This window comes from Vollenhovia emeryi, unplaced genomic scaffold (genome assembly GCF_000949405.1).
Source record: "Vollenhovia emeryi isolate VEMERY1.0 unplaced genomic scaffold, V.emery_V1.0 DF939164.1, whole genome shotgun sequence".
Lineage (NCBI taxonomy): Eukaryota > Metazoa > Arthropoda > Insecta > Hymenoptera > Formicidae > Vollenhovia > Vollenhovia emeryi.
In genome coordinates, this window is record NW_011967202.1 from 719,280 (window position 1) to 736,872 (window position 17,593).

Sequence of the window (17,593 nt, forward strand, 5' to 3'; positions counted from 1 at the left end):
TAAATTGGAGTAAGACAAGTATATTTTTTCTCATTCTAGCTTACTGCACTAGTTCACCAGTGCAGGAACAGAAAACAAGCCCAAAATATGCTTGTTCTACTCTAATTTATTGCAGTAATTCACCAGTGTAGGAACAGAAAACAAGCCTTATGTCTCGTGCGTTCGAGTCGTTTACCCTGGCGATCGACGACGCGTATCCCAGGCGTCACTCCGTGCACGAAGCCGGGAGATCCAGCGACAATCGTGGAATACCGTTCGCCGAAAGTACCCTCTGCTCTCAGTGAAGATTCCAGCGCGTGCTCGCGCGGGTATTTTTGGTTATGTTCTTGCGTGGTCGACTCCGAGTCACGGCGTCTTTGCGCGGGAAGAGGCGGAACGGAAGAGGGACGATCCCGCGCGCACCAGATGGCGCTCGCGGCTTTGTTTTGGCGGGAAAATCGCGCGGCAATCGCCGCTCGTCTCGCGCTCGTGTGCCACTACCCGTCGTGAGTGCCGTGCCCGGAGGATCGACTTCCAGCGACTCCCGGGGGGACTACGATTTCTTCGGGAAGCGTCTCGAGTCACGTTGGGTCCCACGAACGTCCGTTATTCGATCCTCGTCGATTCAGGCGTCAGCCGGTTTCGAGCGAAACGCCCGAGCGAGTGAACACCCGCCCGAGTAAACACACGCCCGATCGTCAGCCGGTGAGTGGCAACGTTGACCGAGGATCGACGTGGAGTTGCTTTATTGTCCGTTGAATCGCTCGGCAGTTATTCTGTCGAGTTGCTACTAGTGCGATATTTCAACGTTCTTGCCTCGAAACGGTGGGAAATATTTTGTCAAGTTAATTGTGTTGAATCATGGAGACAATTCTAGCGTTGCTACACCAGTAAACTCTATACATACCGGAATGAGTGATCTATTGTTCTGGCTGTTGCCGAGAGAGAGAGGTGCGTTTGGGTGAATCCTTGTCTCCTTCTAGTACTACCTGATTGGATAGTCGCATATAAATAACGAGAAGAAGGGCGTCACTTATATGCGATTATCCAATCAGATAGTACTAGAAGGAGACAAGGATTCACCCAACGCACCTCTCTCTCGGCAACAGCCAGAACAATAGATCACTCATTCCAGTATGTATAGAGTTCACTGCCAAGGATCGACGTGGAGTTGCTCTATTGTCCGTTGAATCGCTCGGCAGTTATTTTGCCGAGTTGCTACTAGTGCGATATTTCAACGTTCTTGCCTCGAAACGGTGGGAAATATTTTATCAAGTTGTGTTAATTGTGTTGAATCATGGAGACAATTCTAGCGCTGCTACACCGTCGCTTTTTGTTTACGCTGCAGAAATTACCGACTTGCCACCAGTTATAATAATGCTTTATTCCGATATACACAGTGTGGCTAAGAAGTTTTAGGACTGAACTTGTAAAAGAAACGGAAAGGGCAGTAAAAAAATTTTTAATTACTAATTATTCCACGTATGACCCTTGTGAAGCTACACGTCGGTTGGTGCTGGAAATCCTTTGCTGGAATGTCTCGTAGATCCCTCGTAAAGTTGCTTCGAATCGTTTTGATATCGTCGAATCGCTGTCCTCTTAGCTTCAGTTTAGCTTCCGTACAAGAAGTAATCCGCTGATGCCAAGTCTTTTTCTTTTCAAGTCTGGATCACGATTTAATGTTTGAAGAAGATCCTGAGAAGCAGCCACGCGATCCTCCTTTTGCTCGGTTGTCAGTGAATGCGGAACAGAACGTGCGCACAACGTCTTCTTTCCCAGATCCTCAACAATTATTGTACGGACAGTTTCTTGGTCGATGTTGAAACTCTGCGAGCATTTTAATGGTTATCCGACGATCGCTTTTCAACTTTGCGCGGACAACTTTGATGTTCGAGTCAGATCGACCGGTGCGAGGACGCCCCGTTCTTTCGTTATCCGCAACGTCCTTCTCTACCATCCCGAAATTTTCCAAACCACACGTTCGATCGAGACACACACTCGTCGCCGTGTGCATTCTGCATCATTTGATAAGTTTCGCTAGCAGTTTTGCCGCTTTCGAAACGAAACTTTATCGCATACCTCTGTTCCAAATGTGACTCCTTTACGACAGTAAAACAAAACATGCAATGTGCAAAACGTCGTAACACGATAAGGACTCGTTATGAACTGATGCAATGTGGCATTTGCAATCATAGGACCTTGGACTATGTAGTTCTGTTTGTCGCTAACACATGGCACAACCTTACGCCGTTTCTATTACATCAGCCCTGAAACTTTTTGGCCATACTGTGTAATTGTGTTTTATACGCCTGAGATACATCTATGATCCGATTTCAGTAAATTTGCATTTACGCAAAGGGAATGAGGCCCGGTTTCACGAAACGTCGCTTAACATTAATCTTAGTTTAATTCACGTTTGTCTCTTTCTAAAGTAACGGTTGGAAAGAGACAAAGAACAAATTAAACTAAGCTTAAAGTTAAGCAACGTTGGTGAAACCGGGCCCAAGTAGAAGGAATAGAGACGTAAAAGCCTAATATGAGGATACAGTAACGGGAAGAATTTATTTTGAACGTTTTGAGAAGTCAAAAACGCCGCAGACTATAGTTTTACGTTGTAATGACCGAGGGGTAAACCGCTGACGAAAATCACGTACACCAATGCTTACTAGTGCCCAGTGGGCATCACCTTATCTTATTTTATCTTTATAATACCCCAGCAACAAGACCTAACGTTCCAAAAATGCCCAGTAATGCTGAAAATCTGTACCCCACAACGCCCTCAGCGGTTTACCCCTCGGTTGACTCATTACAATGTAAATGACAAGCGGAAAACACAAGGTGATAAGATTTGTTATGTTATTATATATCCAGGTAATAATATTACCTGGATAGTTTCACGAATCTGATGTGTACGACTCGTACATAAAAGATATCTTGCTAATTTAAAATACTAAACTGAAGTTGAGATATATTTGAAAGGAAAGTCTTTATCAAAAGATCACAGCGAATGTATCCTAGCTGATAACAGATGATCAATATTTATTAAGAACGTATGATATCCTTTTGTCGTCATTTTATCTCGTTGCGTTTGAGTATCCTATCCTGTTGATAAACTAGCTACTTATTGTAAGTGATACACCGTCACTGTTTATACGATATCTTACTGAGCTAAGCAGATCCTGTGTCTTATGTGCTGAAGCAAATGCATTCGTCTGTTAGGCAAGGCAGCTCTTGAAGCCTTCATCAAAATGTCCGGCTCCATTGGCAAACTGTACAGACGTCCCTTCACCGTGTGCGTGGAGGGCAACATAGGAAGCGGCAAAACGACGTTTCTAAGTCACTTCAAGAAATTCGACAATGTCACTGTGTTGGAGGAGCCGGTCGAGCTTTGGCGCGACGTGTCCGGGACGAATCTGTTGGTGAGAAATATTTTTGTTAAAGAGCTTAAGAGACAATCTCTTATCAATATTTTGTATTTTCGTTACTCTCATTGTTGCTTCGCTGTGATAGTCGATTAAAATGATGTTTTAAGTGATTATTCAATATATTGAATATTATTTTTTAGAATATTAATAGAGGAAAGTCCCTTAATGTGAGATAGCATTTTACTAAATTAATAGGCATCACCTACTGGTTTCATCGTTAATTTATTGCTCTTGGAATGAAATCTGTTTAGTGAAAAATTGATTACTAGATCGTGTAATCGTTGTGAATAAATATCTGCGATTAATTTTGACGTTGAAAACCTGCTATCTCATAATAGAGGACTTTCCTCTATACCTTTTACTTCGGTTTCTCTTATCAAAAGACATCTCGAATTTGTATACATTGGATAAAGCATTTGTAAGGAAAATAACTAAATTAATATCTCGTGTAAAGTATATTTGGAAAAAAGTACTGCGTTCATTGTATATCTACATTAATAATAATAGGAATAACGGACATTGCAAAATTACATTTCAGGAAATGATGTACGCCGAACCGTCTCGTTATGCCTTCCTGTTCCAATCTTACGTACAACTGACTATGCTCCAATTGCACACTTGTAAGACACCCTCGCCGTACAAAATTATGGAGAGATCCGTATACAGTGCGATGTGCTTCGTCGAACAATTAAAACGCAGGGATGTACTGCGCGATGTTGAAGTCACTGTCTTAGAGAACTGGTATGACTGGTGTTTGAAAAGTGCCAATATAGAAACCGACTTGATAAGTACGTATGATTTTGTGAGACATGATTACAGCATTGAGGGCATATCTATTTACTTATCTCCGTTTTATTTCTGTTGCTGAATAGTATACTTGAGGACAACACCCGAGATCGTCTACGAGAGAATGAAGCAACGAGGTCGAAAGGAGGAGAACGCCGTATCGTTGGAGTATCTGAAGCAAACCCATCAGATCCACGACGACTGGCTCTATCACCAAACTCTGAAGCCGGTGCCATCGCCGGTTATAACCATAAACGGCGATCGAGAGCTTCACGAAATGGTAGAGGAATTTGATAAGTGTAAAAATGAGATCTTTAGCAAGGCGATAGACGATAGCGAAGTTAATAATACGATGATTGCGACCGTACCGACAAATCGGGTGCTACCCGAAATCAAAGCTGTCTCGGATTAAGTTGTAGAATAAGGAAAGATAAAAATAATTTAAATATGGTTGAACCGAACATGCCGTGTGCATTTACACTGATTAGTTATTTCCTGTACGTACAACTTTGTACTTGCGTTGTTCCACCAACTGCATTTACTACTCTCATTACATATATTTACTTCTTTTTGAAATTTATCTTATTGTGATATTGTATGTAATTTCGTTTTATGCAATACGTGATTAATCGATTTTCATATGAAAAAATTAATTTTACATTCTGTTGATATTCAAATTACAAAATTAATACATTTTAAATTATTCACGAGGGACTTATGTCTGACGCAATGCATATTTAATTGAGTTTTTGATAAATTGTTTGTTTAAAATTAACTATTTCAAAGAATTATTTGTAGTTAATTATTCTAAGTAAATCTATGTATTTAAATACAGGGTGGGGCAATAATCCTAATAGTTATTGCCCCACCCTGTATATCCCTTATAACATATATAATTAGATTTTTTATCAACGAGTACAAAATAACGTTAGTACTAAACAATTTGGGAATATGAATATCTACGGAGATATTGCGTGACAATGATAAATTACTTATCACGGATTCTATAAAAACGTGCAAATACGATTATCTTGGAAAATCAATTGTATCCAAAAATGTTTTATTCCTTTTTATAAGACTGTTTTGCAAAACGTTTTGGAAAAGGAAGTATAAAAACGCACGCAATATATGGGAATACGAGTATGTGAATGTATGATAAGAGAAAATCTGAGAATATAAGGATATACGAGAGAAAGATACACGTGTTCTAATTTAAAAAGTAAAAAGAAAATATATTTATTATATAACGCAACTATATGCGAATGCATACACTTCAATTTTAGATAACGCTGGATTTAAGTGTGTAAGGCTGCATACGTATGTCTTGAATGTATGTGAACTTATATGATGACTCAATGAAATACATAACATTTGGAGAATTGCATGTTTATTCCTGCTAGATTTTACAAAATGGGTTAGAGATAAGTACAAAAAAATGCATGTGTATACACACGCATTGAAATATTACGTGTAGACGTATGTATCGAGCAAAGCGACGTTGGATTCGTCCTTCGTTTTCTTGTATTATTAACCAGATCATGTATCTGCTCAAAACGCAAGCTCGTTGCCATTTCGTACAATGTTGGATCATACGCTGAATGCAGATTAGCTCTGCCAACAATATTCTTTCAGTCGATTCTTTCCGACATGTTAGACGAGTGTAGACGACCTTCGCAATCGGAATGGTGCGCATACCGCGTGTCTATAAACTACGCGCTAAAATACAATATGTATAAAAACTAAGTTATCTCGAGTAGAAAAAATCACAATCGCTTGTGTAAACGTATGTACAATGTCAGGTAGAGATTTCCACGTGCCGCGCCCAACTAAGACGGATTCTTGCGAGCTGCAGCTAATCGCTCGACGCAGTCGTACTCTTGGCAAGACCACAGTATGCTGACTAACGTGCCGAGTTGAGCATCCCGTGTATTGGCTTGCTTCCAATCGAGCAGTAGCTGATAGATCACCTAAAATTATCGCACATAAATCAAAATCGGCATAAATCGCGCGTTACTAGACATATTTACGAGTTTATAAATTTTATATGAAATATTTAAGATGAGCCACATGTTTTATTTATAGCGATCTTGAACCGGTTGAATTGCAAATATCTTCTTGCTCAAATAAGATTACAGATTGATAATCGCGATAATCGAGTAGTGAATCATTCGAGATGAAATATTTGATGCCTGGAATTCAATATTTACCTCGTCGATACCCTTGTGCCTGTAATTCTCCTCGAATTGATCGATCTGCCCGTCCGAATACGAGAGTCTCCTCGCGATATCCCGCCACCCGTGCCCGATGTGTGTCTTAATAGTGAGCATGTCGTCGAACCCGAGCTCTTCCTCGCACGTGCTCAACTCCTCCACGTTGTCTGGCATCGGCCGATACTTTGGCTTCGAAGCCGCCTCGGGCTGCGCCGCGTTATTGTTCGCCGAGTACTGATTTACATTGCATATGTAACTCGTGCGCGAGCCGATCTTCACCCCATTAGAATTGACTATGTTGTAGTTTACAATATTCGTACCTTGCGCTGAAATTTAATTTCATATATAATAGTTATTGAAGAAATGTCACGGATATATATTTGTTTGAAAGAGCGCCGAGATGCCGTAACGAAATTTTCTCGCGATATAAATTGATCGTGCTCGTTAAACAGTTGCATTAAATAATCGCTATCTTGAATATAACATTTCAATTGATCGTTAGACACAATTCTAAAAATCTACGGTAAATTCACCTTATCTATAAATAATTATCGCGTAACTAGGGCGCCTAGATAACGTGCTTCAACTCCCCCCGATGTCGTCGCTCGATCTGTTTCAATATCGTAACTACCATGTATCTATATATCGTATTAGTTATCCTATCGCGAGGAATAATCCCGAGATTCGAAGCAGCGAAAAATTTCCGGATGATACGTCAAATTTTATCTAAGCTATTACAATATATCTTCACGATTCTGCCGCGACAATAAAGTCTCACGAAATAAATTTTAAAAAAATTGTGCGGCATAAATTTTTGAATTATCGCTTCGAGAACGAATCTGCTATATCTATGCACGCAGAAACCGCAGATGCGAATCAAAAGATCGACAAATGTTTGTTCGCGAATGGAATAATTTATACTACAGTTGTTTGCGGTTCGAGCCAAAGTGTGCAAGAGCCGAAAATAATATTTTTTCGTTTTTTTAATACCTCGGCAAATATAAATTTATGCGCAGCTTGGTATTCCCCGTTCAAGTTTACGGACTTGATCGTGATAACGTGTCACGGTCGTAAAAATATTTATAACAGGGATATGTGGAGCGAGATACTTTCGTTTAATTCGACTGCATTCGATTTTAGTAAAATCGCGACGTTTACGCGGCATGACATCGCTTCTAAGCAATTCTTCCTCCGAATCGTCCCGCTAAGTAAATTCTAATGCAAATGTCATACGTCAACTTGTCGAAATACGCACGTAGCATTACGTAATCCTCTTTAATTGCATCGTGTCTTCTTCCTATTTATGTAATAAGGATTATCTCTGTTTGTAAAACTAAATTTAGTCGCAAAAACATAGAATCATAGAATTTGGCCGAGAAATGTTCAAAATTGCATAAATTTCATAGCCTGTTTTCATATGTATATTACTTGATGCTCTCTATAAAGCAAATGTATTTCACGTGAAAATATCTGAATATATTCTCGCCGGTTGTCATCCACTATAAATGTAGAAACACCGTAGTAAGGAAAAATGTTTCAGATGAAAGTTATGGAGCGCGGTAAAAAGTACTCGAAATAAAATTCCGGACGACGCTTCGTGTTGAAAATTACACCGCTCTTTACGGCTACTATAACGTGCTTATTATGACTTACAATATTTGCTTACAATATTTGTATTTCGGCTTCGTTCTCGTCCTTGGTCGCTTATACTCCTTCGACTCGCTCGTCGACCTCGTGTCGCCAAGGTCTTCCGGTTTTGTACAAAAATCGGTGGGTGTTGTCGGTCTCGCGTCGTCCGGGACCGACTTTTGCCCGTGCATCGACGACGTTACCTCGTCCTGCTCCTTTTCCGGGGTAGCGGGCATCGACTTCGACTGCGTTTTCGTCGACTCCTCGTCCAGGGTCGTTGTAAGATTGTGCATGTAACTCCCGGTCCGCGGTGGATCCGGTTTCGCGTCCGTCGTTAACATATCGTGAAACCGTCGCGACAGCTGGGATAGGAGCGGCATTTTCTTAAATGCCCGATATGCCTGCAAATGATAACGTTAGGATGCTTTAACGATCTGAAATTCTTTCGAATAAGAACAAAATATGCTACGACGTTTAATGTGTCCTGATGCAATTCTCCAAATGTTCGGATATTAAATGAAAGGAAGAGCCGCGTTATGTATTCTTACTTTACTTTGCAAACTGAAAAGAGACGCACGGTATAGCTCGTGCCTTTTCAAGTTTCGCATTCATTTCGTACGTACAATGCTATACACGATATTTCTCAATGCCGCGATTAACGTCAAACCAGCCGCTCCTCACATTATTCCTCGTTAAGTAGAGTCAGTAGCCGGACGCAGCATTTTCCTTAGAGGTACGCGTTTATTATACTCTCGCATTGTCTTACGAAAAGTATAGCCGAATCTACAATGTACTTTCTGCGTCTAGAAACATTATATTTTGTTGAGACGGCAAACTTATAGTCAACCCAACTGGCTAGTTATTTAATTAGTTTATTACATACGTTTCGACCCTATTCTTTTGGGTCCTTTTCGAGTGATACTGCGATTATATTTTGTAGTGAATAAAAATGTTTAAAAAATTTCTGCAAGTCGATTAATTGTACAGTATACATTGTATAATCGTATATTGTCGACAAGTTCACCAAGCGTGTTGATTTGTTTAAAATATGTATTAAAATTTGTATAAAATAGAATGTTTGTAGATGCAGAAAGCGCATTGTAGATTAGGCTTATGAGACAGCTGCGAAGCGTGGAAAAACATTTCACGAAAGTACCAAGTCCGTGCGCGATGAATTTGATCAAAATTGGTTCATCATTTCTCTCAACACATGTTTTTCCTCATTATAATATTAATTTAATTTCTAGTTCTTGAAAACTTGACGGCATATCTGCCCTTATTAATAAATCGCAGCGACAGTAAAACTGAAGTGATATCGGTGAAACGCAACTCCACGATATTTGAATAGATCCTTTTCCGTGCTGCCACGGACATGCCATTACCGTAATTATATGCGATTCTGAAATTAACGATCCACTTATACCCACGTGCTTCCGGCGCTATTGTCAGACGCATACAAACACTCAATTGTACGGTATTCTTTCGGAACGAGTCTGTGAAAAACAATCAGCAATATGGAATTGATACGCTATTGTGCGACACTGCGCTGTAATTGAATGTACAGGTGACTTCACATAAGGCGTTCGATTGAAAGTCTAGAATGCTATCCGAGAGATCTGTATAAAGCTGTAATGTTGCAGCACTCAAACATCGCAATTGTACAACAGTCAAATCTAAATGTCATGCTCGTTGAAATAGTTCGAGTTAACATTCTGAAATATTACGAAGGAAGATTATCTCATGATTCTTACGGGGGAAGTTTATCGCGCAGATTTTCCCCAAGCTTCGCGCAAGGAACGCGATTTGAATATTGGTAATCCCTCGCCTCGCGTCGTCTTTTTCGCACTAACAAACAATATGGATAAATCCCACAAACGGAGGATCTCGCGATTAGCAAGATCTGTCTGAGTCATCCGAGGCGATTCTTCTCGCGATTGAAAAAAAATGGCTGGAAATTCCGACGTTCTCCTCGGTCATGTGCTTGGCCCTGATAAAAGAAGCTCGAGATTACGTTGACCCTCGCGCGGCAGTTTCCTACACGCCATACCCGGAGAGTTTCTAAATACCGCTGTGTAAATCCGCGATAAATACCAGCGTGTAAACTACCGAAGTGTTATCTGGCTATCAGTCGATACGCACTCTTCCCGTCCACTTTTCACACACAATTGATACAATTCTGCCGATCGCCCGTGGGCGTATGTAAACTCGTTTAATTCGACGGTGGACTTTTATTTCAGAGTTTTAATCCGCTTTGAAAACACCTGGATTCAGTAAATATCTCGACTTTCTTCTCGAGCGGCGCGAAAGTAGAAATAAACATACATCTTATGGTGGCATTTCAGCCCGAAGTATATTCTCCACGTAGTACGTAGCGAAAAGTAATATTCCTATTACGTAATCGCAGATGTAATTTTAGAAAGCTAGAACTAATGGAACTTAAATCTCAACATGAATAACAACATTTAGCTTGGCAGTCGATTTCAGCCTTTTCTTACGCAAAGTATTAATTTTCAAATGCTTATCTCCGTTAAAAAGACGAAAGAGTATCGCGTCCAACGAAATTTTTACCGTTGAAAAGTCTGAAGTTATCAGATACACTCCCAAACTTTGAAGGCTTACGATGTATTTTGTACACACGTCGACAAGCATAAATCTGTTTTCGTTAGGCTACACGTGCAAACTTCTTGGAATTGTGTTATTTGTATACCGATAAGGCGATTCCGCGTATGTACCTGTTGAAGACGACGGTGTATTTTTAACCGCAGACATGTCGCGGATGCGAAAGCACTTGGAATTACGCACGTGTATCATACCTGTGTTGAGATTCAAATATTTCAATCGTTTCCAATGAAACCTACCTTCTGTTTTAATTAATAAAAGAGAAGGCAATCTTATATCTATTCGAATATATTGCTATTTCCTGTGTTCTATGACACGAACACGCGGTGCTTCTTCTCGCTATCAGTCGTGACCCACATGCAATCTTTTCGCCGCGATGATAAACAGCAAAGTTCATAATGATACTACACGGAGAGAATTTTCTTTTAAAATGTGTCCTGAAAATTATGTAATCGTGGGACAACAAAGCATTTCGAAGAAGAGCTTTTTGAAATTTCACCATACGTTTCACTAGTAATTATACTTAGTGTACATTTTATACTAGGAAAATGTATGGTAAAATTTCAAAAAAACTCCCATAAAGTTCTTCAAAATGCTTTGTTGTCCCACGATTACATAATTTTCAGGACACATTTTAAGAGAAAATTCTCTCCGTGTATGCAGTGCTATACTGAAATTAGCAAAAGGGAAGAACATGTGTAAATTTGATCCTGGAGAAGCTTTCTATGCGTGATGAAGCTACACAAGGGAAAACGTATGTGATCTGCGAGTGCAACGACCCATCTATTATTACATTAAACGTGTGAATCACTCGAGATGCGTAATTAAACAATCGACCAAAGGTCAGTTGTCGTCCTCCGCGACGCGCTTTCTCTCTGCAATACAATTGTAGAGGAATAACAACGGAATACACTGTACCGTTGGATTTACACAGATAATCTTGAAGAAAACAGTGACTCCGTGGCTTCGTGCAAGAGAACCATCAGACTTGTCGGACAATTGCTTACGCAAGGAACGCAATGTTTTCATCACTGATAAACGCATAGATTATTAAATCAAAATCAATCGAATATGTTTGAAAAGTTTGAAAAGAAATGATAAGACAATTATCGATGTACCCCCTCTTTTTTAGCTTCGTACATTCAAATATTTTGTTGATAACAAAGTTGTCTTCTTTTTATCAATTAAAACAGAAGGCACGTTTCATTGGAAACGATCGTAAAATTCAGGATTACCGGTTTAAGCGCTCGGTAAGCAAACGCGCACCTTCGTAACTTTCGCAAACAAAATTAATCACGCCTTCGTGAATTTCAAGTGAAGTAACTCAAACGGAAGAATTATGCAACGGGTTTCGCACAATTTACATTATCGTGCATTATTTACTATGTTTTTGCAGACTGCTGCGAGACGCATTTAGTCAATCCGGCATTCGTAAAAATCGAGTAAAATAGATTGCTCGAAAAAGCGCATCGTGTTAACATCTGCATTTAATGAAGTAATGAAGAATGATTAGAATATGACGCGAACTATCCGAGTCATAGATACTTTTAAATTAATATAATTTTGTAACATCTCGTTCCATGTAACAATTAATTAACATGCTACTTGTACTTTTAACTTATTTAGGTAACGCCGTTTGTTGCTGAATTTTTCGCTGAGCCGGATGAGTACAGTGAATACAACGAAGATAAGAACGTTAAGAGATATTGAGTGCCGTTGACACTTCGCGATAGACAGTTTAGGTATCATTGGGCGATCGAGTATCCATCCATTAATATAATAAATAAACAGTTATGACGGATACGAAATGCGTAATAAAATCTAAAGGTTCACAAATGTTTAAGTGTACAAGTTGACGAATAATGCAGCCGATTTATTTGCGTGTCTAATTTAAAAAATTTTTACAACGACGCTAATGACCAAAATAGTTTTGAAGCTACTCAATTTAAAAAAAAAGTCAATTCTAATCGTATGCAAGTATACATGTACTTGAAATTATGCTATTTTAGAATCAATATATATATTTGTAATATTCATAATTTTGTGAAAGCAGACGAGAACAACTCGATTATATACATATATCAATGCGTTTTTTAAAATAAACTTCTAAGATAACGATTTAACAATTTAAATTCTATAGATAATGCGAAAGAGTAGGTTTTATGTAGCACCCGTTGTATTACATAATTGCGACCGACAATTTTAAGCGACGTTGCTATGAATCATCATATGTTTTTTTATCGGACACAATCTGGAAATAGAGGTTTCTCCGAGGGGCAAACCGCTGACTAAAATCATGTGCACCGATGTCTACTAATATCCAGTGGGCACTTTATCTTGTTATCTTTTTCAGCGATTTATCCCTCGGGTTTCTCTTCACGAAACCGTGAGCCCTGACGTGTCATCGGCGGTGAGCGCTGCAAAAGTGTATTTGCACGGTTCAGCGATAACTGCACGGCTCAAACGAGACGCGCGTACGTACAAAACGACCTTGCTACCTGGATTTTCCAGCGGCAAAACCAGTTCCAGATGTGGCGACGCTAATGAATTTGACAGCACACGACAGACAAACGTAGAACGGAGGCCAAAGCCTCCATCTTACTAATAATGATAAAGCTCGTCGTGACACAATATTGTATGGGATTTCCATATTAACTTCGTGGACTCTGCGAATTTTGTTTGTATATCCATTTAGAATCTACAAAATCTTCAGTACACTGAATACAGAATATCGAGCTCAATTTTGCGACTTGGCCGAACAATTTAACTATGTGTGTTAATATTAATTTGAACAATCTCTGCGATACAAAGCCATTTTACTCGACGCAGCACAGTTCTTACACAGTAGTTTATATCACAATCGTTTGTGTAATCAAGAGAGATTATCAAATTCGCTTGATTGATTATTAAATTGGCTCGGACAATCGAACGTATATTCCGTCTATTTGGGTATTTCTGGTCTTCGGCTAACTCATAACATGCAAACTCACGACAGATATGCTACTTATCTCGACTCAATGATTTATTGTGTAAATATGTGTATACTGACCCTTGACTATTTACTGCAGGGTCAAACCCAATTTCAGCACGGGCATTTCAAAGTGTAGAAAACAGACAACGCTCTTGTACTTTTTTTTGTAATCTTGGGTATAGCTTGATCTTCATTAATCGCGTAGGCAAATCGTGAAAGATCAAACATAAAATAAAGCAGCGTGTTTAATAGGGTAAAACTGAATTTACTCAAGTTATAAACCGTAGCAATGGCAAGATTCATCTAGCCTAAGAACTGAAAACGGATTATAATCTTGCCGAAGGCTTAAAGAGACATTTATGTCCATTTCTCAGATTAACTTTGATCTCACAATCAGTTTAAGTTACTGTTTAACCTTCTTCTAGTTTCTGGAATTGGAAAAAGATGAGGACTCATTGTTAGTTAAACCGGAATTAAAATTAATCTGCATTGGTATTATAAAAATATGGGCATTACTCGCAGATGCGTCTCATCAAATGCAGATGCGATCTACCATAAATTCCTCCTGGGAAGTTGCCAATCGGCGGCCGCGGTAATTAAACGAGGATTTCGATATAACCGATACGTGACTCTAAGAACATGTGTTAAAACCGCAATCTTAAAACCTGATAGTGACTTGCACAAGTTGTAGATATTTTAATCGGCACAACAGGTTAGTTGAAATAATATTCTGATGATCGTCCCTTTTTACACGCATAACTAAATATTCATAAATGCAAATCGTCTCGCAATCGAGCTCAGATTTCTAATTATAAATTGAGGGGTCTGCAAACAAAACACATCAAGTAATAGTCATCCCGTATACGTGTCATTATTAACATCCATCTCGTAATTGCCAAGTCACAACGCATCTTACTGTTAGCATAAATTATTAGTCGTAAACGTATTATGCAACAATTTAGCTAAGAAAATTGTGGTTTAAAAACGTTATCTCTCGTGCTACGCGAGGAAAATACTTTAATCACGAGTCTCTTTTAATATGTATATCAATAATTTTTAAATTAATAATAAATTGTGGTGTAACACGTGAGTGTCGCACCACAAAGACTTATTATACTAAAATACAGCATACAGTTATTCAACTTTTATTCTTTCTTTTCTCATACATTACAACTTTGTAGACAATGACAGCTAATCACTAGTTAAACCTGCTCGGCTAGATAACTGTCGACGCACTTAAACCCTCGAAATCCTGTCCCATTTGTTTGCGACAAGAATTCCGTGCATCGACATTGGAATGCACTTTCTTTCACGTGACTCAGAATTGAAAATTATACCAAGGCCACATTACTATATTTAGTGTTGCCTCGCGATAACACCGAATCCGATTTCTAACAAACAAGATTCCGATTTTCGAGACTTGCCTATTAAATGAAATTTATGGGATCAGTACTGATTTTAGATATCTAAATTCCAATCTTTGATCGCGAGTCTTTTTCAATATATCAATAACATCAAAATTACTAACAAATTAGTAAAAATATTAAAGCAACACTCACGTGTTACTTTACAAAGACTTATACTATGGTACAGCATACAGCTATAGGTATCTAAATTCTAATTTTGATGTAAGAGTTTCGAAAATATAAGCATGCATCATTACATAATCGCTCGACTGACCAAGATAATTTATGAAGCTTTGCCTAATCGATTCCTAGAAACGTTCATTAACAAAGCCATTAATAAAAATAATTGTTTCCAAGTGTACCAGACAATGTGTGTATTTTATTACAGAGCCGGTTTGATTTCAGTACTATCCTATCATCCTATTTCCTTTCGTTAGCGTCAATTTTATTTATTATGAACAATCAGTACTTATCTCATAAATCTCACTTAATAAGGCAAGTCTCGAACAGCGAAATCTTGTTCATTAGAAATCGCATTCTCGAATCGGATTATCTGGCCAAGCGAGTTTAACCAGTGATTAGCTGTCATTTTCTGCATAGCTTTAATGTATAAGAAAAAAAGAACAAATGAAATATAGCATTAATACCGAGTACACCATATGTACCAGACACATTTCCTTTCTCTGTTTTTTTTACCAATTACTTCACAACTTGGAAATAAAGAAAAATAAAGAAAACAACTATGTTCAATCTGAACAAATTACACGGAAAATTCATACAATTAATGGTATAAAAACATTTATATTTTTTTAATAAGGCAAAATTGGAGTTCGTCCATTGAGCATGTTTACTTCAATTCTTCAATATTTAACAAGGAAGAAAAAATCTGTTGAAGTAGCTAGAGAAATGCCCAACATTTTTCGGAATCTTCCAGATTTGTTTACATTGTTTTACATTAATCGCTTAATTTTAAACCTTGGAACGACGTTTCGATTGCATAAAGTACTAAAGTAAAAAGATGAAGGCAACGTACGATAAAAAATTGTTTCCAAGATTAACGTTTCACGATTTCTCATTGAACATATTAACGAATATCATAATTCCATAAAGATTTTTTAAATAGTTGGCATCACTGTGTCTATATGGTTGCTATTACTAATATTATAGTAATAATTACTATAAAAATGATATTCCTGACTATAATTATTTTACTGTGCAATTATAGTCGCAAATACTACTTTTCTGTCTGTGTACAGACACACGCATAAAATCGCAAACTAAAATTTAACTCCAAATACAATAACATACAGATACAACGATGAACAAAAATTAATAATGCCGCGTGAAACCGCGACGAGGAAGAACGAGACGAAGCTCAGACCTCAAGTCTATTCTAATTATAAAACGTGTTGAAATGTGCACGATAGGAGATAGAAGGCCAATACCGTCTTGTCACAGTTGTTCTGCCTCGAGTCTGAATAAAACCTTGTACACGTGAGTAATTTCTTTGTACCATTTGCCCGCCGCGCTTTTATTTTCGAGCGGTAACGAAGCTAAGCTATCCATAATTACGCGGATAGCAAATTTATCTCCCGCTGTGCGAAAACCGATAAATGGATGCCCGGGTGTCACATCCGGCGGATGTCGTATCACAATTGATTTGCGTCAAACGCGGAACCTTATCGTTTATCGTGTTCCACCATCGGTTTTTGCACCGCGACGAGCGCGAGTCGACCGGAAAATACACGCGTACAATTTCCATGCGGGGGCTGAAGTTGTCATGCACCACGCGGAGGAAAGAGCGTTTAACGGGGACAAAGAAAGGCTCCTTGCCGCGGGAAAAGTGTACAAATGCTGCTGCACAAATTCCGAAACTCTCCGCCGAGAAGACGCGAAGAAGCGGTAGTCGACGGCGTTCTCGCGGTTGCGAGGCAATTATTCATCAACGTCAGCCGATTCAACGCATACTCATAGTAATTTCAATAATTCACACATACATATGCACGCGCACGCGCGCGCGCACATTATCGTCGCTTATCACAGACGTCTGCGATGGGCAGGTAGTTCCTCGTGAAGAAAAGAAGATATGTCAAATATCCTTACTTTCATGTCTTATTGTTAGCCTGACGTTGCATTCGTCGTACGACAAGTTCTTTTCAAGCGCGTTGATTGGCTGCAAGATAGCAAAATTCTCGAGTAGCTAGAAATTTTCTATTCAGCGGCCAATCGACACGCTTGAAAAGTTTGTCGTACGAAATGTGACATTAGGCTTGGGAACGAAGAGGACCTCGTGTTCTCCAGGACCTTCAAACGGTACTCGGCGCGGTGATCTACAGATCTACTAGATGATCGCATCTTACCTTGCCGTCGAGAAAGGTTGAGCGCTCCGGCAGATCGGCGTTTCTCGCGGGCGTGATCATGGAATCGCCTGGTGAGGGACTCGCTGCCCGTTGCTTGCCTGCCGATCGTGTGTGTTTTCGCGCACAAAAACCACCACGTCGCGCAACTCGACCTCGCACGCTGATCGCCAACAACCGACTGGCGTCTGGCCGTGACTGACCACGACTC

General features: G+C 39.2%; 2 protein-coding genes across 2 annotated transcripts; one reads left to right on the forward strand and one right to left on the reverse strand.

The window, feature by feature from the left end:
- Positions 1-411: 411 nt before the first annotated feature.
- LOC105564478 (deoxynucleoside kinase-like) lies at positions 412-5,569 on the forward strand. Its single transcript, XM_012016868.1, has 4 exons — positions 412-684; positions 3,199-3,398; positions 3,943-4,192; positions 4,277-5,569. The coding sequence occupies exons 2-4, from the start codon at positions 3,228-3,230 to the stop codon at positions 4,600-4,602; spliced, it is 747 nt and encodes a 248-aa protein (XP_011872258.1). The 5' UTR covers positions 412-684; positions 3,199-3,227; the 3' UTR covers positions 4,603-5,569.
- On the reverse strand, positions 5,564-17,587 carry LOC105564477. The gene is made up of 4 exons (XM_012016867.1): positions 17,386-17,587; positions 8,067-8,430; positions 6,398-6,726; positions 5,564-6,157 (listed from the first exon to the last, which is right to left on the reverse strand). Exons 1-4 carry the CDS (start codon positions 17,443-17,445, stop codon positions 6,017-6,019), a joined length of 894 nt encoding a protein of 297 aa, XP_011872257.1. The 5' UTR covers positions 17,446-17,587; the 3' UTR covers positions 5,564-6,016.
- Positions 17,588-17,593: the final 6 nt, after the last annotated feature.